General features: G+C 38.4%; 1 protein-coding gene across 2 annotated transcripts; it reads right to left on the bottom strand.

Moving 5' to 3' along the window:
• Nucleotides 1-9,001: 9,001 nt before the first annotated feature.
• LOC109046849 (catenin beta-1-like) lies at nucleotides 9,002-24,416 on the bottom strand. Of its 2 annotated transcripts, none has more exons than XM_042776529.1 (16): nucleotides 24,392-24,416; nucleotides 14,658-14,707; nucleotides 13,983-14,207; nucleotides 13,591-13,844; nucleotides 12,891-13,129; nucleotides 12,528-12,729; nucleotides 12,294-12,438; nucleotides 12,103-12,206; nucleotides 11,677-12,015; nucleotides 11,420-11,578; nucleotides 11,211-11,330; nucleotides 10,946-11,096; nucleotides 10,628-10,749; nucleotides 10,483-10,543; nucleotides 9,933-10,164; nucleotides 9,002-9,851 (listed from the first exon to the last, which is right to left on the bottom strand). In XM_042776529.1, exons 2-15 carry the CDS (start codon nucleotides 14,668-14,670, stop codon nucleotides 9,959-9,961), a joined length of 2,340 nt encoding a protein of 779 aa, XP_042632463.1. In that variant the 5' UTR covers nucleotides 14,671-14,707; nucleotides 24,392-24,416; the 3' UTR covers nucleotides 9,002-9,851; nucleotides 9,933-9,958. The 2 variants fall into 2 exon arrangements, with proteins under 2 accessions (XP_042632463.1, XP_018920184.1); XM_019064639.2 differs by lacking the exon at nucleotides 24,392-24,416 and adding an exon at nucleotides 20,309-20,488.
• Nucleotides 24,417-25,555: the final 1,139 nt, after the last annotated feature.

Raw genomic sequence — 25,555 nt, 5'->3', positions numbered from 1 at the left:
CGTTCAGAAATGAAACATCACTACTGGATGTTGTTCAGAAAGATTCAAGGATTGATTTTTCGTTTAGAATTATTTTCATTGGTGGAGCAAAAAAAAAAAAAAAAATATTTTGGCTAAAATGTAAGTTACGCAACATTAACTTAAAGCAATCTTCGAGAACACCCAAACAACTACATGGATATATGCTGAAATGACTCATCATTTTATATGCAGTAGGACATTTTCTGATTTATACATGTAAAATCCAAAGCTCAAGACAGACATGAATTGTTTTCAGTATGTTACTCATGTGGATTACTTTGTGTAGGCTTGTAAGTTGAGCTTTCATTAGCAAAAGAATTTCTCACTGGAGACTGAGGGATTGTCAATCACAATGATCTCTTCTGTGAGAAACACACATTGTCTTTGCTCTCTCACAAAGAGATGCACACATAATGGAGCTGCTTATTAGAGCAGACAGGAGAGTCTGGGAGGTCATCGGGTCAAAAGATCACAGGTCACCGTGTCTGATTTCCCTGTGCACTGTCATGGGTTGGAGGGGGTGTGGTTTGCGATAAACCTGCCTCTGGCACTAAGACAGAGAATCTCTCCTAGCAAAGCATGACTGACACCCCTGCTGCCTCCAGCCTAGTGTGAGAGGTGTGAAGGTCACATACAGTATGTTTCAAAGAATCAAAACGCACACTACTCAAGGCCTGTAAATGGTGCTGAAGGTGAATATGCGTTGAGAATGTGAATATGAATATCAATTAAATTATTAAGAATTTGCATATCTGCATGGATGATTAAAGGCGTAATATGATGCTTTATTAAAGATCATTATTTTGTGTATTTGGTGTAACAGAATATGTTGACATGCTTTAATGTTCAAAAAACACATTTTTCAAATACTAATACCCGCCTCTCTCAAACGCGTCCTTTTCTACAAAGTCCCTCCTTCTGACAAGCGCAGACTGCTCTGATTGGCCAACTGACCCAGTGCATTGTGATTGGCCGAAAACTGCACATACACGTTGGAAATGTAATGCCCCTTTCCATAATCTCGAGCTTCATCTTTCAAAATAAATGTAAAGACAGTTCATAATGTCCTTAGTTTTACCATCAGTTCAAGCCCGAAAGGGGAACAGAGTCGCGTGACAGACAGTGATGACAGTGATGAAGCTATGTGTTTGCAGTACACAAGCCACGGATGGTTAAGACAGCTGACTCCACTGTGTGACCCTGTCTCTCTCTCTCAAAATTCCACATTTGAACAGTCAATAGCAAATATTTTAATAACAAAACATACTTACAGTATCTGATTCAGATTGTCGTAGCAAAGTCTGAATTACCTCCTAACCTAGGTTCACGAAACGGTCATCCATAAAATGCGTTGCTGTTCTGTTGTAAGTAATCTTGAAGCTTCCTAAATGGATCTACTTTCGGAAGGCCAAATATAGTGCTTTTGATTTCGCCTAGGTACACACAGCATCTCTCTGACTTGGCTGCTTCAACACTAACTGCAGTTACTGAAACCACGCCTTCTTTCTTTGCTTAAACATTTGGGTGGCATTATGCAAATATTTCCACATAGTGACATAGATATGTGGGGGCATGTTTGAATGAGCCATTTTAGGGGGGCGTGGCAGAGTCTTAAGGGATACGCCACCCCAAAATGAAAATTTTGTCATTAATCACTTACCCTCATGTCGTTCCAAACCCGTAAAAGCTCTGTTCGTCTTCGGAAAACAATTTAAGATATTTTGGATGAAAAGCCAGGAGGCCTGTGTCTGTCCCATAGACTGCCAAGTAAGTAACAGTGTCAAGGTCCATAAAAGGTATGAAAGTCGTCGTCAGAATACTCCATCTGCCATCAGACATGCAATCTGAGTTATATAAAGCGAAGGGAACACTTTTTGTAAGCGAAGAAAACAAAAATAATGACTTTATTCAACAATTCCTTTGTCAATAGTCTCTTTTGTGTCTCTCCATATCACCATATGCTGCGTATCACCGTATCTTAAATTGTGTTCCCGAAGACGAACAAAGCATTTACGGGTTTGGAACAACATGGGGGTAAGCGATTAATGACAAAATTTTCATTTTGGGGTGGAGTATCCCTTTAACTTTAATAAAGAATATCTCTTTGGATTTGAGACTTTAGTCTTTTCAACTTTACAGATCTTCTTCATGCACCAAGAGCTTGTAACACTCCAAAGAGAAAGGAAACATTTAAATCACATAATCTAAGATGCAATAAACCAGTTCTTACTTTATCTACGAAAAAATCCTCTTTGTGCTACTGTCCACCAAAGACAGGTGATATTCAAGTCTCACATCTCTGAGGACCCCTCCTAACCCCATTTTCCTTTCCTTCATTTCAGTGCAGTAAAGGATCTACTTAACAGATAATTACAGCCCAAGGCTGGCAGAGATTAAGAGACACTGGGAGCAAGAAAGAGAGAAATTTAGTTTTCAGAATTTTTTTCTCCCAGATATTGTATTTTGATCTAGGCTTCTTCTTCTACTTCTTCTTGTATGTCTTTGGACGGCTTTTTTCTTTCAAACACATTCAAATGCACAAATTCATGTTGAAAGTGAAATTGAACAGATATTTCCCAACAGCACAGCATTAATGACTTTATGAACTTTTTTACTTCCAAGATCGATACTATTAGAGATAAAATTATAAACATGCAGCCGTCAGCTACAGTATTGCACCAGACAGTACACTATAGATTCTTTGAGAAACAATTCCACTCATTCTCTTATATAGGACAGGAAAAATTGTATAAACTTAAATCACCTAAACCAGCAACATGTATGTTAGATCCTATACTAAGCTACTAAAAGAGGTGCTAACAGAAGTCGTAGATGAATATCACTAATTCATCATTGCCATGAGGATATGTCCCAAAAACCTTCAAAATGGTTGTTATTAAGCCTCTATTAAAAAAAACATAACTTGAACCTGGAGAATTAGTTAATTACAGACCGATCTCAAATCTCCCTTTACTGTCAAAAATACTAGAAAAGATAGTCTCCTAACAACTATGTTCTTTCTTAGAGAAAAAAATGTATCTGTGAGGATTTCCAGTCAGGATTTAGACGGTATCATAGTTCAGAGACTGCTCTCATCAAAGTTACAAATGACCCGCTCTTATCATCCGATCATGGTTGTATCTCTGTATTAGTGCTACTGGATCTTAGCACTGCGTTCAACACTATCGACCACAACATCCTTTTGAATAGACTAGAAAATTATCTTGGCATTAGTGGATTGCATTGGCATTATTCAAATCATACTTTTCTGACCGTCATCAATTCATAGCAGTGAATCATATCATTCACAAGTGCAGTATGGAGTACCACAAGGCTCAGTCCTAGGACCGTCGTTGCTTTTTTAACACTTTACATGCTAACCTTGAGAGATGTAATCAGGAAACATGGTGTTAGCTTTCACTGTTATGCTTATGATACTTAACTCCATATTTCTTTGTGGCCCGATGAAACATAGCAATTTGCAAAATTAACAGAATGCATAGCTGATATAAAAAACTGGATGACTAGCAATTACGTACTGCTAAATTCTCAAAAAACAAAGGTGTTAATTATTAGACCCTCTGCATGTAATAATCTAGAACACTGTCTAACACTTGACTGCCGTGCTGTCAAATCTTCATCATCAGTTAGGAACCTATGTGTGCTATTTGATGGCAACCTTTACTTTGAAAGTCATGCATTTGTAAAACAGCATATTTACATCTTAAAAATATATCTAAATTACAACCTATATTCTCAATGTCAAATGCAGAAATGTTAAATCATGCATTCATGACCTGCGCGCTTAATAAACAAACTCCAGCTGTTCCAAGATGCAGCAGTTAGAGTTATTAATAGAACCAGAAATTATGACCATATTAGCCCGGTTCTGTCAACACTGCACTGGTGCCCTATTAAACGTCATATACATTTAAAAACTTTGCTAATTACTTATAAAGCCTTATAAATTCTGGACATTTGATAATGCCTAGAATATCAAAATCAACTGCAGGGGGCAGCTCCGTTTCCTATTTAGTGCCCAAATTCTGGAACAATGTACCTAGTGTTGTTCGGGAGGCAGACACACCCTGACAGTTTAAATCTAGATTAAAGACCCATCTCTTTAACCTGGCATAAACATAACACACTATCACAATTCTACAATTCAAATCCGTTAAAGGATTGTTAGGCTGCATTAATTAGGTCATCCGGACCTGAATGTCAGTGGAGACCATGTCGACTAGACAAACCCTAGAGACAGATTCCCTGTGAAGACCTTGTTGGCAAAAGGCACAAGACCACAAGAACCAGACGATTCCTCTGCTCAATCTTACCTGTGGTGCAGCCTGAAATTAAACCACACCATGCCGGTTCCATCTGGCCAGAGGAGAACTGGCCACCCGACTGGGCCTGGTTTCTCCCAACTTTTTTTCTCCATTTCTGTCACCGATGGAGTCTTGGTTCCTTGCCACTGTCGCCTTTTTCTTGCTTATATGAGGACACAGTTTCTGGGAACACTGTTGACTTGACAGCACAGACACTATTGGAAGAGAACTGAACTAAGCTTTAACTGTTAAACTGTCTGTTTTCTATATTGTCCTCTTGTATTATCAGCCCACGTTTTTCCTGTTTAACACTGTAAACCTGCTTTGACAATCTGTATTGTATAAAGCACTATATAAATAAAGGTGACTTGACTTGATAATAATAATAACAATAACAACAGTAATAATAATAGTAGTGCTTTATCTGATTTCCAAAGGATAATGTTATTACTCAGATTCATTCATTTCCATACTCCATGCATCAAGAAGATGTTTGTCTCACAATGTATCTTAAAATTGCTTTAAAATTATCTTAAAAATAGAATAATAAAATGAACACAAATGAAACAAACTGACATCACAATAAAAGTATATTAAGCTATAAAAGATATACAAAAAAAGATAATTTTGTCCTTGAATTTTTTTTTTTTTTTTGAGAAATATTTAAATCAAAATCTCTGACTTTTGATCTCAGACTTTGGTTTTATGACAAAAGTAAACAGTTTGAAACAGTGTTGAGATCTCTTTTGGAGCTCCAGATGTAGAATACATTTGAGACTTTTACTCAAATCAAGTCTCCATTTGCTTGCAAGTTGCAACTCTCAATTTAATCGCATTGCTGTCTAAGAGAAACAGCTGCGATATTACTGAGATCTTGTGTGATTTTTATATCCTGTCAGTTGGTACTGGAGTGCTGACATCATTATTAATGACATCATACTGCCTCATACGATCTCTCAAGCTCTCTTTGCACAGATAATGAAGCTTCTCTCCTCTCTCTTAACTAAAGCGCTTGTACATTAGCAGAAAACTCAGTGTCTCTGGGTTTATCTCTTAGTTCATCTCTTTTATCTGAGTAAAAGGGAGGCTTTCATCTCCCTGTTTCAAGTGTGCGTCTGTCCCCACCCAGCCTCTTTGCTCAACCAACAGACACCTGCACACATGTGCACGGATGTGCGTGAGCGCCAGAGTGCCTTTAAGTGCCTCTCCTGCCATAAACCCCCTGGTTGCCAGGCAACAGGCCCCTTGCTCTTGTCAGACAGACTGAATAAGCATGTCTCTCTCTCTCTTTCTGTGTGTGTGTGTTTATGGGGCTTCCCAACCTTTTATACACTGCAAGCAAATACTTAAACTGCAAACGAATGGTGAATCAGCCAGTGCTAGGATTGTTGTGTCAGCTAATCACTCATGGCAGCCCAGCTGTATATTGATGATTTTTAGAGAAATACGTTTTGATGGAATTTTGAATTGCTAGGGTGTTCTGGGAGATTGCTAGGTAGAAATAGATAGATAAATCCAAAAATTAAGTCTAATGTAGCCTAAATAAAAAATTAATGGGTACTCTCTATTCACATGCACACACACATTTAATGTAATAAGTGTAAATGTCCAAATAGTTCAGTTATTACGTATATTATTAATATAATATAATAATATAATAATAAAATAAAAAAATATAATATAATATAGCATGGTCTGTCTAAATACTCAATTCTGGTTATGCATTAAAACAGGTAGTTCCAAGTCATTATGCACTAGATAGTAAGTAATTATATACATTTTTAAATTAGCATTGTTTATCCGTAGTATAATTATTAATGATAATTAATAGTAGCTAATTGGAGAATTAATTTGTTCTCACGACAAATGTTCATTTTGAATTAATAATTCAAGCCACTAACTTACGAGCGAATCTGTTTCGTAAATCTTTTTGACTGATACATCACTCACTGGTTCATAAAAGTCTTTTTTTCGCGAAGCGATAAGAGACTATTTTTGAAATGGCTTTAACGGCATCTACCTTAGCAAACACTGCTAATGAAGAAAACAATTCGAGTTAGTTCACGTTTGTGTTGTTTTAAAGGCTATTTGACTCTACAAATCGTTCCTCTCCCGCCTCATATGGCTCCAGAGAAAGAAACACGAACTGCAGTAAACTATTGTCTGCCTTGACACTTGCCGTCTTCACAGCGCAGGGACTGACAGACTATAGATCACGATCCGTCTATGAGCTTTGATCTCGCGGACTGTCTCTCTCAAACACACAGACATCCACACAGGTGTGTAGCCTCGAGGTAAGGGAATATGTGGGAGGGAAGGTCAAAGAGTTTTTGGGCTGTCTGTCTCTCTCTCCAGGGCAGCCGAAATCTCCCGTATTCTATCATACCTTCTCTTTCTGGGATCTGACGATGTGACTTCTAAAAAAGTGCTACATTTGCGCGCAATATTTGATGCATTTCTGTGTGAGCGTCTAGCTCATGGGTTTTGTCCTGTGGACTTAATACTCCATCAAAACACACGTTTAACACTTTTAATATGTCCATTATATGAACTGTACAATAGTGGACATTCATACATGCACCACATGGTCGGTTCTCAAGTGATATTTACACGACTGTTCAAAAGGCTGGGGCCAGGAGTATTTTGTTCATTTGAAAGAAATGAATACTTTTATTCAGACATTTATAATAATAATATATTTATGATAATATTACTGTTTTTTACTGTATTTTTGATCAAAAAAATGCAGCCTTGGAAGACATAAGAGACTTTCAAAACCATCTTACAGACCCCAAACATTTGAATGGTTGTTTACTCATTTTCTTCACAGTTCACGGCTCATGTTTTATCTCAGGTTCTTAATACTGTTGACACTAGTCACCCTCAAGTACACTAAAACAATAATATATTTATAAAACTTTATTAGGGGCAAAAAATGTTGGATGCGGTGGAAGTGACACCACAACTGAGAAAAGCTGATAATATTTTCATGTAAAACAAAGTTTCCAAGACATTTTTGATGTGGCAATTATTAAATCATATGAAAAAAATGTTTAAATCAATTTTAATAAAAAAAATAAATAACCCCTAGTGACTAAAGTTGAATAAAACACATACCTAGGTCAAGATCTTTTGCATCTTAAATTGTGTCCTGTACTTTCCAGGCTCATATACGTCCATTGTATAGACATGTTGCCCTGCCCCCGTCCAAACTGGGCAAATCCATCCCCCTCTCTTTTATCTGAGAGGGGGATGAGTGTTTTTTGTGGAGGCGGTGAGGGCTGCTCAGCACAAAGCGCTCTGGCAACACTTCAAACTACAGCGGCCGTTTGGCAAGGCCTCAGTGAAATTCCTCTCCCAACAAAAAAAAGGGGTGAAGAGGCAGAAAATGGAGACGTTCATAAAACTTCCAGAGTGCAAGTTAAAATGCTGATGCATTGCAGCTTATTTAATGGTAAACCAATCAATGTTTGTACAAATATAGATTCAAGCAAACAAAAAAATATGCAAAGAGCCTTAAAGATAACCTCAGATATAAAATGATGTTCACTTTCCTGTAAACATGCAATCTATAAAATGGTAACTCTATAAGGGTCAACAGACTTCAACAAATCAATTCTGAATAGACAACAAAACACATCAAACATGAGATTAATGCATCATATCAGAACTGCTACTTTTTGAGTTAATTAAATCCTGCTGACTTGAATCAGCCAAGCTCAAGACATCCGTTAAGATAAACACGCTCTCTCTGATCCGAGGCTCATATGGCCCCGATTTACAAAAAAAAAAAAAAGGGGTAGCAAGCACACCCACATGCATGCACAAGTGCAGATTTCATCGCCTACCCTCGTCCCCACACATTCAGATAAGAGAACGGAAATCATCTCCACCCCTCCAAGGCTGATTTACTGATAATAAATCTTCAACTTTGATTTCACACAGACGTAAAGATGTTATTGGCCCCCAGAAAAGTGGAAATGAATGGCAGGCAGCAGAGAATCGTATAACAGCACAGTCAATATAGACTGTACTTAATAGATTGAACTTTATGGATTAAATATCTGCTAAAAAATTACTCATATTTGCCCGAGGCAATTCAGTGTAGATGTAGATGAGTTTGTTTCTTTATTGCTTCTAGGCAAAATACGACTTCATAGTCTATAATAATAATAATGTTCTTCCAGTTAAAAAGTCAATGCCTTGGTACTGTACATATTTCTCTCCTGATTCAGACAAGATCAGTTTTTCCACTAGAAAAAACAATACTATGGACAGGGAACTCATATTTTAGCCTGAAGCAACAGTTTGGTTGAAAACATCTTAATGATTGATTTGTTTTTTAACAAACACATTTCTCTTCACAGGCTGTTAATGACTGGAGTCCTGTGGATTACTGTGAAGATTTTATCATCTGTTTGGACTCTCATTCTGACGGCACCCATTCACTGCAGAGGATCCACGGGGGAGCAAGTGATGTAAATTTCAAACTCATCTTCATCTTGGATGGCCTGAAGGCGAGTAAATTTACAGCAAATTTTCATTTTAGCAAGATTGTTCCCTTATAACAGAGAAAGGGTGAAAAAAAAATTGTTTGCTCTCATGTAATTCACAAAATAATTGCCTTTTATATTTAGGTATCACACAAACACAAATGGAATAAAAGTCTTTTATTGATTAGCCATGTCATTCTCCATGTTCCCAAAAGAAGCCACACAGACTAACAATGACATTGCTTCAATAGAGACTACCTCCAGATAGCATAGAAAAGATTTCGGTCTCTGTATACCTCATAAACCCCATTTACCCACACCCACCCACGCTGTGTCCACACCCTTTTTGGAACAATAGTGACATTGAAAACGGCTTCTCCTTGCTTAACGTTAAGCATTTTGTAAGAATGCATATAATTTTTTTGTACTCCCAACAACCACCATTTTAAACGATCATATAAAAAGCTACACATTGTTACACTTTGTCAGATTACATAGGAACTGAGATTAGTGTTGTACACTAGCACATGATAAAGATCCAGAAACCAATGAGGCAAGTCCACTACAACTTAACACTATAGAACACATTAGAAAAAAAAGGGGGGTTGGAATATGGAATACAAAGGTTTTAAAACAGAGCTAGGGTCAGTACCATGAAAAGGCTGATTTAAGGAAAAGGAAACAAAAATAATAATTATAATAATAATAAAAAAAAAAAAAAAAAAAAAAAAAAAAGTTAAAATAGTTCCATATTAAAAGATCCTTTTCATGTGCACTCCTCAGAATCCACGTCACAATCCCTCCATACTTGCATTTTTTCCATCCAGGGCAAAAACAAAAAAAGGGGGTCGTAGCAAAAGGAGACTGATATCCACCATTTCCCTGTTAGACTCCCTTTCATCTTCGACAAGTGTGTGTTGTGTGTCAGGCACTTTCTGAAACACTAGCCCACCCTCTGGCAAACCTTCCATGACTCCTCAAAATCACAACTGCAGATTCATTCAACATACAGCTGTGGACAGACAGAAGTACATTGTTAATTTTGAAACTTAAGCTGAATGCAGTGAATACAAGTTTTTGAAACTCATCTTACCTTCAATACTTGTAGACCGTAAGTGTTTAGAGGTCCGTGTCAAACCAGGCCAGCTGATTGGAATCTGTTGGGGGCAGACCATCCATTAGGTCCTGAGCGTGGCCCAAGTCTGGCAGTCCCTCTACTGGGTACTCAGCTCCAGGATGGTGGCCTCCCATCTCATGCTCCAGCAGGCCATCCATACCCAGAGCATCCTGGGCATAGCCAGAGTGGAAAGAACGATAGCTGGGGTCTAAAAGGAATTAAAAGTATTGTTTAAATGTTTAAATACAGCATTATTTAAACTTTATAAGTACAATAAGAAATATAAAAAGTATATTATAACTTTATTTGAACTAATTTTCTTATCAAACATTTTATAAAGTTGATTAAAATTATTTCAAACATAAAAAAAAGTTAATAAAACATTTAAAATAATTTAAATAGAAATAAACTTTTACAAATTGTTTAAAGAAATGTTTAAACAAATTTATAATTTAATAAATGATTAGATAAGAACTGAAAAGGATAACAAATCATAAAGTTAGTTTACAAAAATTAAATGTCTTACCATCTGGTCTGTATCCAAGAGGCTCTCCCGGAGCACCAATATCAAGGCCTAAGTCACCAGTCTAAGACAAACAAATTTTTGGTTTATAAAAGTGGATTCATATTGCATTAATGGTCTTAATCTGAGAGCAGGCATATGTTTGTACCTCGTTCCAGGCCATGGGCTCTGTTCTAAAAAGAGAGCTGGTAAGTTCCACAGAAAGACGTTTCTTGTAGTCCTGAGGCTTATCCTCGGACATGCGGAACAGCACTGCGGCAGCGTATGTGGCTATACAGAGAGAAGTACACAAGATCGAGTCTAGATTAATGAAAAGCTCGTGTACAAAACCCCCTTCCACTCTTTAGCTGGTAACACAATCCACACCAAGAAAAAAAAAAACTGGAAAGATTTTCCCACTGATATTAAAAGAATATTTATTTGTTATAATGCTGTATGTTATTTGTCAACAGGGGGAGTCACTAACCCACTCCCTCATTCCTGGAGTGCAGCAGCTCTGTGAGAGGAGCTGTGGCTCCTTCTGCCTCAATGGCCTCTGCTGCCTCCTTATCCTGAGCCAGCTCGCACAACACTCCTGCTGCTACCCGCTGGATATTCTCAATAGGAGAATACAGCAGCTACAGAGAAAGAGAAACATTAAGAAACTCAAAATCACAAGGTTTGAGACTAAAGATGGCAGCCATGTTGCTTGTAGAATGTGTGAATGTAGGTAATCAGCAAGTCAGTCATACTTGTACGAATAAGGGGATGGTGTTGAGCCCCCTGATGACGATTCTGTTGTGTACGTCTCTGGCCAGGATGTGAAGTGCTCCAGTGCAGCCTTCCACGATCTCCTCCATACGAACTCCCTCCTGAAAATTACAAATCAGACAATTAGTGTCAAACATTTCATTTTCCACAAGTAAAGAAAATGCAAAACCAAAAACCAAACTTAACTCACCACAAACTGTTGCTGTGTGCCGCCCATTGAAGTGCGCCTCTGGGTGTCCTGGTGTGCCCTCACCAGCAATTGGACCAACCGGGGAATTGCACCCTGCTCACGGAGCGGTGCATGATTGGCTGGGCATAGCGCCAGATTACGGATCAGACCGACTGTGGCCTAGAATGATGTGGGAAGACTCTTGTTAGAATGTGCAATATTTTGTGCAAAAGATCATGTGCCAAAAAAACAAAACAAAAAAAAAACTGGCAATGTACCTTAATTAATGGCCAGTGTGAGGGTGGGTGCAGCAGTTTGACCACTACAGGCAGGCCATAGTGCAGACGAACTGCATTCTGGGCCATCTCAGCATCTTGGTGTCTGGATGTTAAATGGCGTAGTGCGCAAACAGCAGGCTCGGTGATGTCCTCTCTGTCACCAGCTCTGAGCACAGTACGGACCAGGGCCTCAATTCCACCCACTTGGCAAACCATCATCTTGTTCTTGTAGTTGTTACACGTGAGGTTAGATAGTATGCCAGCGGCACAGGTGACCACATTGATGTCATCGGAAGCAAGAAGCTGAACCAGAGTGCCAAGAAGTCCTTCCATCCCTTCCTACAATGGAAAAAAAGTTAATTTAATAAAAGTTGTTTAAATACCTATGACAACAAACCAAACCATTGATGGTTTGCATGAACTGACCTGCTTGGTGGCGGCATCTGACAAGTTTCTAAGAGTCCAGAGGCAGTTTTGAACCAGTCGCTGACTGGGATCGGTCAAGTGAAGGCCAAGAGCCTGCATGCCACCTGAAAAGCACAAGGAAACAGAAGATGAGACACTGACATGACATACATGAACGCACACGTAATTGATACGAGCAGGCAAGTTCGTACCAGCCTCAACGATGGCAGGTTTGTTGCTGGAGCAGACAGATAACACCTTGAGCACACGACTTGTGGTCCAGAGCAGTTTCTCATACGTGTATGTTCTCATGATGTTGACCAGAGACTGAGGTCCTCCACTGGCCAGGATGATCAACTGTGGTGGCAAGAGTTTAGACAAACTAGCATGATTAATATCCAGTATATTTTTTTCCCCCCAAACAGCAAGACCAACGCAGTATGCACCTTGCTCTCCTGGTTGCCATATGCCAGGATCTGTAAGCAGTCTGTGGTGATGGCAAGGAATTTGACATTGGTTTTGTTGAGAAGGGCCACCATCTTCTGAAGTCCTCCAGCTAGACGAACAGCCATTTTAGCACCTTCCTGATGGAGCAAGAGGTTGTGAAGGGTGGTGATGGCATAGAACAGCACACTATCAACGGGGGACCTGGAAACAAAATAATGTAAGGTCCATTTAGTGGAGAACTAGTACAAGAAGGTACAAGAAATGAAGCATAAAATATTCAGTTTCACATGTTAAAACTTCCATGCAACACTAATACTCAAGGGTTTTAAATCCCCCGGACTTTTCTGCTTTGGTGCTCTTACCCCAGCATCTTGACTAGGGCAGGGATTCCTCCTGACTTAAAAATGGCGAGGAGGCCCTCTCTGTGGTGGGACAGGTTGTGTAAGGTGCCAGCAGTACAACGTGCTGTCTCTACATCACTGGTGTTCTGCATGGTCCTCACGATGGCCGACACCATCTGGGGAGAGCGCATGATGGCGTGGCGAGAGGCCTCTTTCTTGGACAGCTGGTGCACCATCACTGCGGCTTTGTTCACCACCACCTGGACAGGAAGAGTGAATGATACCAGCTGGGACGTGAGATTTAAAATTGCTGGAATTTGGCTACTTGTCATTCAGCAGTGCAAATGCAGAGACTGATCAACCAGAGAAATCTGTTAAGTGACTAATTTGCTTGTCATATGCAGAAATCTTTCAAGGGTCTCTTCAAACTAGTGACTTTCTCTACCAATCTCAGATCTGCCAACAGGAAACTGCAAGCTTGTGCAAATGACAACATTCAAAATTTAAGGTGATTCAGACAGCACCATCATTGCTTCAAATTGTAGGTCACTACATGGCTAAAAATAATCTTAGAATGAAGGCTGTTTTCTAAAAGAATTTCCATTTTTAGCTTCAGCTGCAAATGTTCCCTGAAGCAGGAATGCACACCTCGTCAAAAGGAAATTTGATGGCTTAACAACAGCTTTAGAGAATAAGCATGAAGTATTGGGACGTTTCTAACCTGGTCCTCATCGTTCAGAAGTTTGGTGAGCTCAGGGATGGCTCTAGTGGCCAGTTCAGCGTCATCCTGGTAGTTAATGAGATCGACAACGGCATGTTTGAGCATTTGGGAAGGCTCGGCCAGCCTCTGCACATTGGTGGGGTGCGTAGAGTCAAACTGGGTAGAAGTGACCTGCATGCCCTCATCAAGAGTCTCAGGAAACATGGCAGCACGGACACGCTGTGCACGGGTCATGGCATACTGCCCGTCCAGGTCTAAGAGAGGAAGTTCATGATTAGCCAGACAGGAAGCAGGCAGGAAAACGGCAAGACTGAAAATATCCAGTTAGAAGGGCTTCCACTTTTTCCTAATATGAGCATCATCGTGTGTTGTAAGCAAATACAGCCACATACCTGCCACCTGCTCAGGTGTGAAGGGCTGGTTGAAGCCCTGCTCCCACTCATACAGCACCTGGTTGTCCAGATCCTCCTCTTCAGGGTTGCCTTTGCCTGACAGAGACGGCGCTGTGGTGGTGGCCCCAGAGTGAATACCTGAATCCAGGTAGGACTGCTGCTGCCAGTGACTGACAGCAACTTTACGATCCTGCTCCATGGCCATATCAAGCTCCATAAGGTCAGCTACAGGACATAAGACATCAAAGTCAAACATTCATTTTAATGTTCCTCCACACAGAAAGTTTTGGATCTCCTCTAAAGTTTCATGATCGAGCAATATTTCTATACCTCGTGGAACATGCAGTTAAGTGTAAAAAATTGCATATTTCAAAGCCTGAAGCTTCAGTGACCTCTTTAAAAGCATTGCCCAAAATAATTTTTCTTTGCTATTTTTTATTTCCGAATCAGCAAAGGCTATATTCAACAGTCAAATGCTAAATCTAATCCAAAGAGTTAGCTGTGGTATTAGACAGCAACCATGTTGATATTTTGAGTCTTTGAGGGTTAACCGAAATCATTCAGTAAGTAAACATGTTCTTTATCATCTCATCTGTGTTCGTGTCTGCGTCAACGAGCACGGTCATTGGACAAACATGCTGATAATCTGACAGGTTAACTTGGAAAAATACTTACACTGGGTAGCCATCGTTGCGTCAATCCCTCAGCCTGAGTGACTTCCAAATCTGTAGAGAAAGAAGTTTTAAAAAGCTGATCAGGACAAAAATAAAACCACATAACAGAATCAGTCAAGCATAGGAAGGTCAAGGAGAAGGTCCATTATACAAACTAGCAGTAACATTTGTCTATTCCCCCTCAGACACCAGCTGTTTTACAAGAGAGGAACAGGCTTTAATCTTCATCACAGACCCTAAAGGTAGTGTTAACTGTGGGGAAACTCCCCTCATTTAGTCTGTAGGGTGTCACGCAAGAAGTCGAGAGAGGGAGACGGGATGGTGAGTCATCTTGGCAATGCCAGTAAAAACATGCTGAGGGGGTTAGTCAGTTTCATTCATCCAAAGCTGATGAGAACAATACAGCATCAAGCACCACAAATTTTGTGATAAACAGCCCGAGGACATGAAACCCACACTGACCTTAAGTTGCTTATTAGGATCTTAACTTCATGAAATCAGATTTACTTGTTTCACTATTAAGGCAGCAAATTCGATTACATGTTGCAGACATTATTCTAGGATAATGGAATATTCCAAGAAAAAGAAAACAAGCCATAAGCGTTTCAGAAAAGTTAAAAAAAATTACAATAAAATGTGTACCCAAACTTTCAGGTTATAAATAACCAGGCATGAAATTATAAGTGACTCAAGCTGAAAACTTCCACTCAACGATATATTCAGGGGGTGGGGGGGTTAGATCACTACAGAAACAGATAGATGTAATTAGCAAGCTACTGAAAAACAACAAACATACCCCATCATGTAGATTCACTCACACAAAGGAAATGAATGATAGCAAAAGTGAATGAGGAAAAAGTAGATACTAAACCACCAATTGAACTAGCCTACTTACAAATAAGTATGAATTATTTAAAGGAAAAAACTACAGGCATTTTTTGAGTATTTACACAAGACACACTCTTGTTAAACCATTCAAAAGCATGTGAATAGAGTAAAACAGAATGGTGGCAAAGTTAAAGACCGGAGTAATGGCTGCTGAAAATTCAGTTTTACTCTGTAAAAATCATTCTAATACGTTGAATTGGTCCTCAAGAATTTTTTTTTTTTTAACCCATCATCAACGTTGAAAACAGTTGTACTGCTTAATTTCACTGTGAAAACCATGATACATTTTTTTCAGGACATTTTGTCCTGAAAGAAAGAATAGAAAGTTCATTTAAATTAGAAATCTTTTGTAACAAATGTCTTAATTGTTACTTATCAACCTAATGCGTGTCATTACTGAATACATTTTAATTTCTTAAAATTCTTACTGACCTCGAACCTTTGAACGTTAGTGTAAAAACCATATTTACAAACAGTATGCATTTGCTAGAGAACATGTAAGTGTCTGAAGTTAAAACACAGTGCTACAATGACCTCTCTAAACCTCAGACGCCTGGAATTCTTCAGAGTCTTGTGCAGAGCCTGAGGCTAGCGATGCCAGTTCATGGGGTAGAGGACACATTTAGAAGCACGAAAAAAAAAAAGAAGCCACAAAACGAAAGCTGCCAAGCATTTAGAATGTAAAATAAGTTTCCTCAAGCTGGCCCCAATTCAGAGTGGTCGATTTTTATTTCCATAGGAAACCTCTCATCTCTGCTTCAGGGCCAGTTTTCCTTCCTGCATGGGACTTCAGCACACTAAGCAGCAATTAAATCAATGAAATGAGTCTAACAGCCCTCCTCGGCTCAAAGAAACTAATAAAAGCGGTCTAAATCAACACATCTTCTGGTATAAATCAGCATCAGATTAAACTCTTCTGTAGAAACAGGTTAATTAGTAGGCTTACTGACTTGAGGGGACATTTTCACATAACATCTAGAAAGCGGACAACCCTTGGAAACTGAAACGCTGACAAAATCTGGCTTCCTGCTGCAGCGGAGAACATCAGCTCACATCCTACAAGCCTCAAAAGACCTGATATGCGTCACGATATTGGGGTTAAATGTAAAGCACTGCGACAACATGGAGAGAAACAGAAAGGCGCATTTCCATCTAAACTACACATTCAGCAACATCAATGTGGTTAACCCGACCGCAAACAAACATCCTGAGCATTGATTTGGTGCCTGGAAAGGAAGAGCATCATGTGGCAAAGGAGATCAGTACAAGATGTTTACAATTATGAACATTTACCACTAAAAACTAGTGCTCGACCAATATGGATTTTTGGATAACCGATGCAGATATCCTTTAAGGTCTGTGAAATTAAAATATTTTAGATTTTCAAGGCCTTTTTTAAATGATATAAGTAAATATTGGCTAAATACTGATGGTAGAGGAGTTATAACATTTCCTTTTCCATTACTACTTGAAAAGCAAGTGCTATAATATTTTCATATACATTTGCGTTGACAGTTCTAATAATAACAGAACTGTTGAACAGAGACTCTAAACTAACAAAGACAGAATGTGAGCACCATACACGCTCAGCACTGTTAAAATAAAAGTCCTCCTGACATGGTCAATGGCAATAATTAACAATCCCAAATATCGGATAGCATATCGGCTGACTACTAAGAACATATACACACAGTGGCATTGGGACATAAGTGCACATAAAGCAAAAGGATAATTTGCAGACCAGTTAATGTTAAAAAAAAGCAAGAACATTATGAAAGTAAGAACATTATGACCTTTAAAAAAATATATATATATTTTTTTTATTTGTTTTTAAATCAATATTTTTAGGTGTGTTTTGAGAAAATTTTATTTTTTTTGTTTTGTTTTGGGCTTTATATTATAAAACTCAATTAATACAGTTATAATAATTTACACAAGTATATTCTGAAATATGCTGACTTTTTTGTAAAGAACTGCGAAACATTTTTAAACATTGTAAAATATATCAAATCAGAAGGTACCACCCGTGTATTGGCAACTGAAAGCATTATCAAATTCACTGAAGTACTGAAAAAAATGTGTAAAGAAATCTTTTAGAATTTAAAAGCAAAAATCTGACATTTGAGGACGTTGCAGGTTGTTCCAAATTAACAAATTTGTCAAGTGAATTGAACTTCTAGATGTCCCACAGTCATGGGTGCAGAGACTGTGCGAATCAGAACACTTCTCAAGTCACATGCACTCCAGAGATAAAGTGCTGGTCCTCAGAGAGCATACGGCCGAGTGAGAACATCTCTTAATAAAGCTGCAGAATCACAGTGTCATCCTTCACACAGTCACCAAAAACACACACACCTTGGTCCAAACAGCATTCTAAAGCACTACAGTACAGAATATTTTGATACGACCTCCAAGATATAACATCAAGAGCTGCTTTCACATAAAGGAAACCTTGGTTATGATAACATCCTGCAGTCAGCACTGGACATTTCTTTCCTGTGTGTGTCTGCATGACACAAGATACAGCACTTCAAATACAGGCCTGCACTGAAAGACCCGCTAGCGGGAAATACAGTGCTGTGAAGCCGTGCCAATGTTAATAAATTAGGCTTTTTAAGGGTGCATGTGAAGGCAGAGGGTCTGATTTGAGAGCAAACAGAGGCAGCTATGGTAGTTTATGCAAAACGCATGTGTAGTCCTCTAGAGTGGTGAGACTGACCTGGAATTAATTTACCAGACAATAAACACTGAAGGGAGTCAGACACGAACTCGCAGGGTTTTCCTTGTTGCACCAGAGTCAGCATTCCACACAGGCGCACAGGAGGCGGACGTGCAGACGAATCACTGTGTGATTATGGGACGGATTTGGAAACTGAACCTTCAAAGTAAAGGAAGGCTGCTTGATTAGCCCTCTTAATTGCCTCGTTTAAAGTTTATTCACTGTATCCTGTTAACAAGCCGAAATGTTACTGCACATGGCTGGTGCAAGTGAAGCGGTTTACATTAGCTATCCAAGAAGTGGTACTCTAACTATTTGAAAAGACTGGCCCTTTTTAAAAGCATTTTAGTCATTTACACTCATGTTGCCCCAAATCTTAGTATTTGATAATGACATTGAGGTAAGTTTTAAGACATTTTAGGCCCATTCGCACAAAGAACTATTATCCGTGAAGTTTTAATGATGAGTCTAATTCTGCAAACAGGGATGTCCGCAGCACAATTTAAACAAGAGAAAAGATATAATTGTAAAAATTGCAATCACTTTAAGGGAAAAAAAAATTATGAATGATAAAAGTACTGACATTCAATCAGTATCCATCCAGACTTCAAAGAGCTTGAGCATCGACAACAGCAAGTTACAATTCAGCTTCATTGAATCTTTTTCAATAACGTTACAGTCATACACGTCTGAAACAAACTCTCTATATTTGATAAAAAAATTGATATGATTTACAAAAGCAAACATCTAATTATTACATGCGTGCATGTAATAGTAAATACATCCACGGTAAACAAGTCAAATTATGTTCCAAAGTGGATCACTTTCACGGGTTCTTCCATAAAACCACCATTTCTGTCTTATGAGAAACCCGATGTTGTTTTTAAACGGACTACTGCGGGTATTTCCCGCTCAGGTACGAAACCCGAGATATGCTCGCCGCTAAAGAGAAAAAAAACGCGACCACACGCGCGTAATCGTGGAAAAGTTTCGACCTCTTCAGTTTCCAAAAAGCACGCAGCCGTCGGATTTCAGCTCCGCCCACACTTCCTCCAGCGGAGACGCGCACGGCGGCTGATCTGAGGTCAGCTCCGCCGTGCCTCTCAAGGTGGGTACGTCTGACTAGAGTGTGTGAAACAGCTGTTCCAGGCTCTGGGAGCAGAGAAACCCTAACCCCTCCTTAAAGCACGCAGGAATTCGGACATCGGGGCCTTTGTTTCGAGATAGAGTAATGAACCCTGAAATGTTTCGACTCCGTTTAAAAACGAACTTAAAAACCCACCTATCGGATGACAGAGAAATGTGACCAACTATAACATCACACTGAATCTATGAGGAGGCTAAACCAGGAGAATTCCTTTCCTGACAAATCCAGCAACACTTTTATCAAGAAAGCCACTTTAAAGATCTCATTTCCACCCAGCACAATAGTCTACTCGACAATTTGAACAACCACAGATTGACTTACAAACTACAAACCAACTACAACTACAAACCAACAATCAATCAATTTTCACTACTATTTGTAAATGACAAAACACACAAATAAGTTCCCAGGTAACGTTATGTCTGAAGACATAAACTGTTGAAGCTGAGAAAACTAAACCACGATGTGGCTGATACAAAAACAAGGGTAGAATATTAGTGTGGAAACAACACGGGGAGTCCCGGGTGAAATCCTGTGTGTATTTATCAATATTCGAGTTTATCGACTGAGATCTGCTGGTTTGCTGTTAGCTCGCCGCTCGAGCCACAGAACCGAATAAATGCTAGCGTTAGCTAACATTAGCCAGTGTTTGCGAAGCTCTCGTAAACAAACACAAGGGTCAATGTGTCTCGTGCATACACCTGCAATTTAGAGGAAAACTAGTATTAAACAAAAAGCAAAAACCTAACCGAGGCGTTTTTACATGCTCAGGTCGCGGAAGGTAGATCCAGCCTCAAGTCTAACGTTACCATGGAAAACCCTGGGAAGATCCTCCCGATGCTCAAATCTCCAAACGACTAACTTAGGAATTCAATCATTCCGCATTTTTAAAGCTTACCTGAAATTAAAACAACGAAACCCTTTGTTTGGCCGGCAGAGCCTGACCAACGCGTCGGTATCCCAATAGGAATGAAACAACCAAGCCAGCCGGTGAGATTCCCGGACGGGTCGCTGTTCTCCTGCGTTATCGGTGCTGCAAACCTTCCGCACTGATGGGAATCTAGACCTTAAAATGGCGTCGCACAGACGCAGGTCTTATACGAGGAATGCAGTTCATGTATCCTACCGCACCCGAAAAAATAGGGCGCAGCAGCGGCAGAGTCCAGCATGGAGCTAAGCGTTACTATTATCCGTATAAAGCGACAACTGATTATCAACAAAACTTTATTTTATTCCGAGTGCCTCGTCTGAAGTCTAGATGTTTTTTAAGTCGACACTGGGAAAGTGGTATGCGCGGAGTAATATAGCAGCTACAGGAAGGACGAGGTGCGTCCATTAGGTTGGAATGTGGGTGTTTTGAATGGGATGTCGGGAGCTGCTATACAAAGGTAACATTTGTATCAGGGATACAGGAAACCCTGCTCATGCTGCAGGATGGTTACCTCAACTTACAACTTACCTCAACTTTTTTCTTTTTTTTTTTTACCCTTTTTAAATTATAGCTACATTTCTTGTAACATTTTTTATACTGCTTTATCTTTTAATTTTTTTTTCTTTTTTAAATCATAAGGACCAAACGGGTACTGAGCACTAACATTTTTGCTCGTGCAGTAGACCTACAGCTATCACTGTAGGCTAACGTTATATCTTGTCGTTTATAGTGAGTGTTCGCTATTTAATTTAACCGGAATAATAAGGCAGTTTTGAAAATAGCAATTTTCTTTTTACTTTATCAAATTTACCTGTTTGCTTTGAAACTTTTTTTTTCTTTATGTGATTTTACTTAATAATAATAAAATAATGCGATTTCCTGTTTACAAAGGCATTTAACACTTCACATCCAACCTAAAAACAGCACAAAATAAATAAGAAATAAAAGGAAAGCACAACTGCTGTAAATAATTTGTGTTTATAATTTTAACAATCAAATATAAACAAAATTCGTGTCCATCTGAAATTCTCATATCATGTTTAAAACCTGGCAGACTAAAATACGATGATTATACAATAAGGAACACACACAGACTCCAAATGAGAAATGAACAAATGTATTAAATCAGATAATTGAGACTTGCAGACTTAAACAGCAGCTGTCTAACACTGAGAGTGCCGATTAAGGCTGCAGGTTTAATCACTATGTATTCTGCAGATGTTAGGTGTGTGTGTGTGTGTGTGTGTGTGTGTGTTTGTGTGTGTGTATGCTCTTCATTCATGTCACTATTTAACAGTCAGTACGCTGTAAAAAAAAAAGTGTTTAGCACTTCTGACAAGTGAACATCAATTTCTCTTAATATAAATGTTAAGCATTAACTATCCACAGGTGATGTACGGTCACATTTAACAGCAAGTAAATATTCATCATCAGTTTCACCAGTTTACTATGTAGATAGAGACATAATAAATAGCATGTAGCTATTATTTACATAACATGCCTCAGGATGGATGCAATGCACAGATCACATTGTTTCATAGATGCATACACTTAATTTGTGTTAGCACATTATTCTTGAATCCAGTGTAACAAAACATCTGGAAATGGCATCAGTTTATTAATTAAAAGCATTAGTGTTTAGTGTAGATTAGTGTAGATATCACTATCCAATGGTAATTGTGTGTGCACATTTTGAGGAGTGGCCAAACTAAGTGCTTCTGAATGGTGGGAGTACCCTTAACAACTCTGAGCGCTTTATGCCTTTCATCAGGCCGACCCCCATGACTCGCTCCCAAAACAGATATGGTATCTTATCTCTTATATTATGGGCTTGTTCTCCTTAAAAATACATAACTCTAACATATACAGGTCTGGTAATTGTATTATTGTGAAAAAAAGATATAAAATGCAGATATATTGTCTTATTTATATTAGAAAATTATAAGGAAATAGCTAAAACTTTTTCTTTTTGTTTTGTTTTTTTTTTGTTTTTTTTTTATTTTGGTATGAGTTACAGTTCATTTTGTGTTCATGCTGTGTGAGGTTGTCAAGCAAAACTCAAACAGTCATATTTTAATAACCTCCTCCTGTTCCCTATTCCCTAGTTAAGACTTGCCAAATTCACTGTGGCCTGCAAATCCATCCGTCTGCCTTCATGGGCAGATACAGAAACAATATCTTAGAAATATCTTACAATTTTGCTCTGAGTATTTTAGGGGAAGTATTTGATTATTTATTTTATACCGGAGTGGATCTGTTGCCTTTTTAGCATTAAGCAAAAATATATTTTTTAGCATGAACCATTTTAACATTACACTTACAGTACAATTATAAAAGTAATGCTGGATTTAATAAAGGATTAAAAAATCAACAATTTAAATGTAAATCTATACTGTGTTATAAAATGGCATGACAAGGCAATAAATTACAATTGCTGCAAACATATTTTGTATAACTAATAATTTCACAATATACTGTAATTTGTTTGTCATAAATTAAAGAATAAAAAAATGCATATCTATTTAAAAATTATATCAGACAATTATGGAACAAATATGAATTATCAAACATGCAATCTTTATTCTCATCACATTCTTTTTTATGTAACACAGATTACACAGTCCCACATCAACACTGTGTATCCTCAGGAAATCAGTGAGACTGAGGCCTTTGTAATGAAGATTAGCAGGCACAGATCGATTGCAGATGGTTTGCAATAAAAAGGAGAAATTATCCATATTGTTAGCTTCACCTTACATCAAATTTACATTTACAGCGTAAACGCCACAGAAATCGAAGGAGGGCTCCCTGAGTCATCTTAATTTAGACTTATACTTTACATAACTGCATTTGTCTTTTACTTTTTTTGGAGGGATCTTCTTAAAAAGCGGAGCACACCTTAAACCCAGCAGAAAATCAATCAACTCTCATCTCCTCGCCTTAAAAGGTGGAGATGTGTGTGTGTGTGTGTGTGTAAGCGGCAGAACATATGTAGAGAATCAGCCGCCTCGTAATACAGCTTTGACAATCCTGTGCTTCACTAAATAAACTCTCATGTGTGGTTGGTTCAAACATTATTCTTGTAATATTATCATTTTCATGCTTGTGAACGCATCATAGAGTATTTAAATAAACAAACACATGCAGTTTGAATTAAAAATCTCTTCTAATTTCTCTCCTTTTTTTGGCATGTATTTCACATTAAGCAGAGATTCCTGATGGTGCATTATATTCAATACACTATATGGAGACTTTACTCTTTTCTTTCCTACTGGTTTCATTTATACACTGCTTGACTATTGTCCTTTTTTCTCTCATCCTCTCCAATGATCTAATCCTCTCCGTCTGCTCATGCTCAGTTTGCAGACATTCACACACATACTCTCTCTCTTTCTCTTTCTCTCTCTCATAGAAGAAGCCTGAAAAGCTGTTCTTTGTCTACACACACACACACACACACACACACACACACACACACACACACACACACACACACACACACACACACACACATTTGTATTATATTTTCCTATATATTTTTAATTATATTTTCTGTCCTATGTACCTAAATCAAACCTCTTAAATTTACTTTATTGCATTTTTTTTTTAATTAAAACATGCTTTAGTAAGCTGTTTTTCTCATTGAGACGACTGACTGGTAAAAAAATATATAAAGTGTTTTACTATCATTTACATTTGGTCCACAACGCAGGCAAAACCTAAGCTTAAAAATATTAATTCAATATGTGATAATGAGAATGCATAAATCCTCAAAATAATCAATACAATTGCTAGTCTCAGTTTTATGAAATCCATTTCATTACATCATATGCGAACTGAATCCATTATCATCATACAAGTTAATTTTGTCCTTTTGGTTTCTATATCACATAATGCATTCCAAAAATATTCCACATCTATTGAACTTATCACTGTCATCTCTTGAACACTGTGATGTGCCTGAATAATATATCTTCATCACTGATTTCTACTCCAAACTCACAATAGCAAAACATCAGCATAGTCAAATGTTTTCAAGCAAAATCTTACCCATAGTAAAGTGCAACTTCCTCCACTCCTGGTGTGTCAGATTCACATATTAGTAACCCAGATATACAACTGCAGTATATATAAAAAAGCAAGTTTCTTATTAAATTGGCTTTACAGTATATAACTCAAAAACAGAGAATCTGAGAGTGACTGTGGTTGCTCACATTCACAGTTCGCATCCATTTCTGAGTTCATCTCTCTTTTCTCCTGGGATGGGGCATATGCATGCTCCAGGAGGGGTGGGTTGGCGGGGGTGGCACCCTGAAATTTTAAGCCTAGTTTTCTAAGCTTTTTTGTCGGGAAAAGACGCCGCAATCTGGGCCTCATCTCCCTAGGAGCCATTAGGCATGGTTTGGTGGCCAGCGTGAAAGGAGTACAAGGACTTGGCACAAAAGGAAGAAAAAAACTTTATGCTCTTTCTTAGAAAAGAGGGTTTCAGATATATTTTTTGTGTTTTTTTTTTATTATTTTTTTTTTCGGCAAATGACGCAACCCTGGAGTTTTGGTAATGTGTGAGATGAGAAGTGAGGGGGCTCGGCTGGCATCGCAGCTCTTCAAATGAACAGCGGGACGTTTGGCCAGAAAAGAATGCAGGATTAGGCTTGGATAAGGAGTCTGGATATTTAGCAGTCTTTTTTTATTCTTTATCACTCGTTCACCATCCGTATTTTGCACACATGCGCACAAACAAATGCGCACTCTTCCCTTCCCTGGATTCATGATATTATAGGCCTCATTGGGGCTTGTTCACACCGAACGTGTTCTTGCTTTTAAAAACACGAGACGGATCGAAGCAGAATTTTGAAACGTGTTCACAACGGTGCTCATGCACAAGACAATGTAAAAGCTAAGCAACATTCAAAGATGTCTGTCTAGTGGATGTTCATGTAAAAACACAATTTTAAAAACAGTTATTTTCACTATGCTGATTTTAATTGCGTTTCAATGTATAGACAAAAGTTGACAGTTGCAGAAATTAAATTATTTCTGCTGCTCGCTCTTTCTGTTACCAGTCAAAAAAAAATAAAATAATTGAAATGGCGCCATTTTTCTTTTTTATTATACATCACTAAAACCCATTTATAGTAGAGTTTGTAGTGTAGTTAAAACTTAAAAAGAATAGAACTCTGTGTTGCAAATATCTAGAAATGACGCATTATTAAG

This window comes from Cyprinus carpio, chromosome A19 (genome assembly GCF_018340385.1).
Source record: "Cyprinus carpio isolate SPL01 chromosome A19, ASM1834038v1, whole genome shotgun sequence".
Classification (NCBI taxonomy): domain Eukaryota; kingdom Metazoa; phylum Chordata; class Actinopteri; order Cypriniformes; family Cyprinidae; genus Cyprinus; species Cyprinus carpio.
Note: the sequence above shows the minus strand (reverse complement) of the source record. Positions and strands in the feature narration are given on the sequence as shown.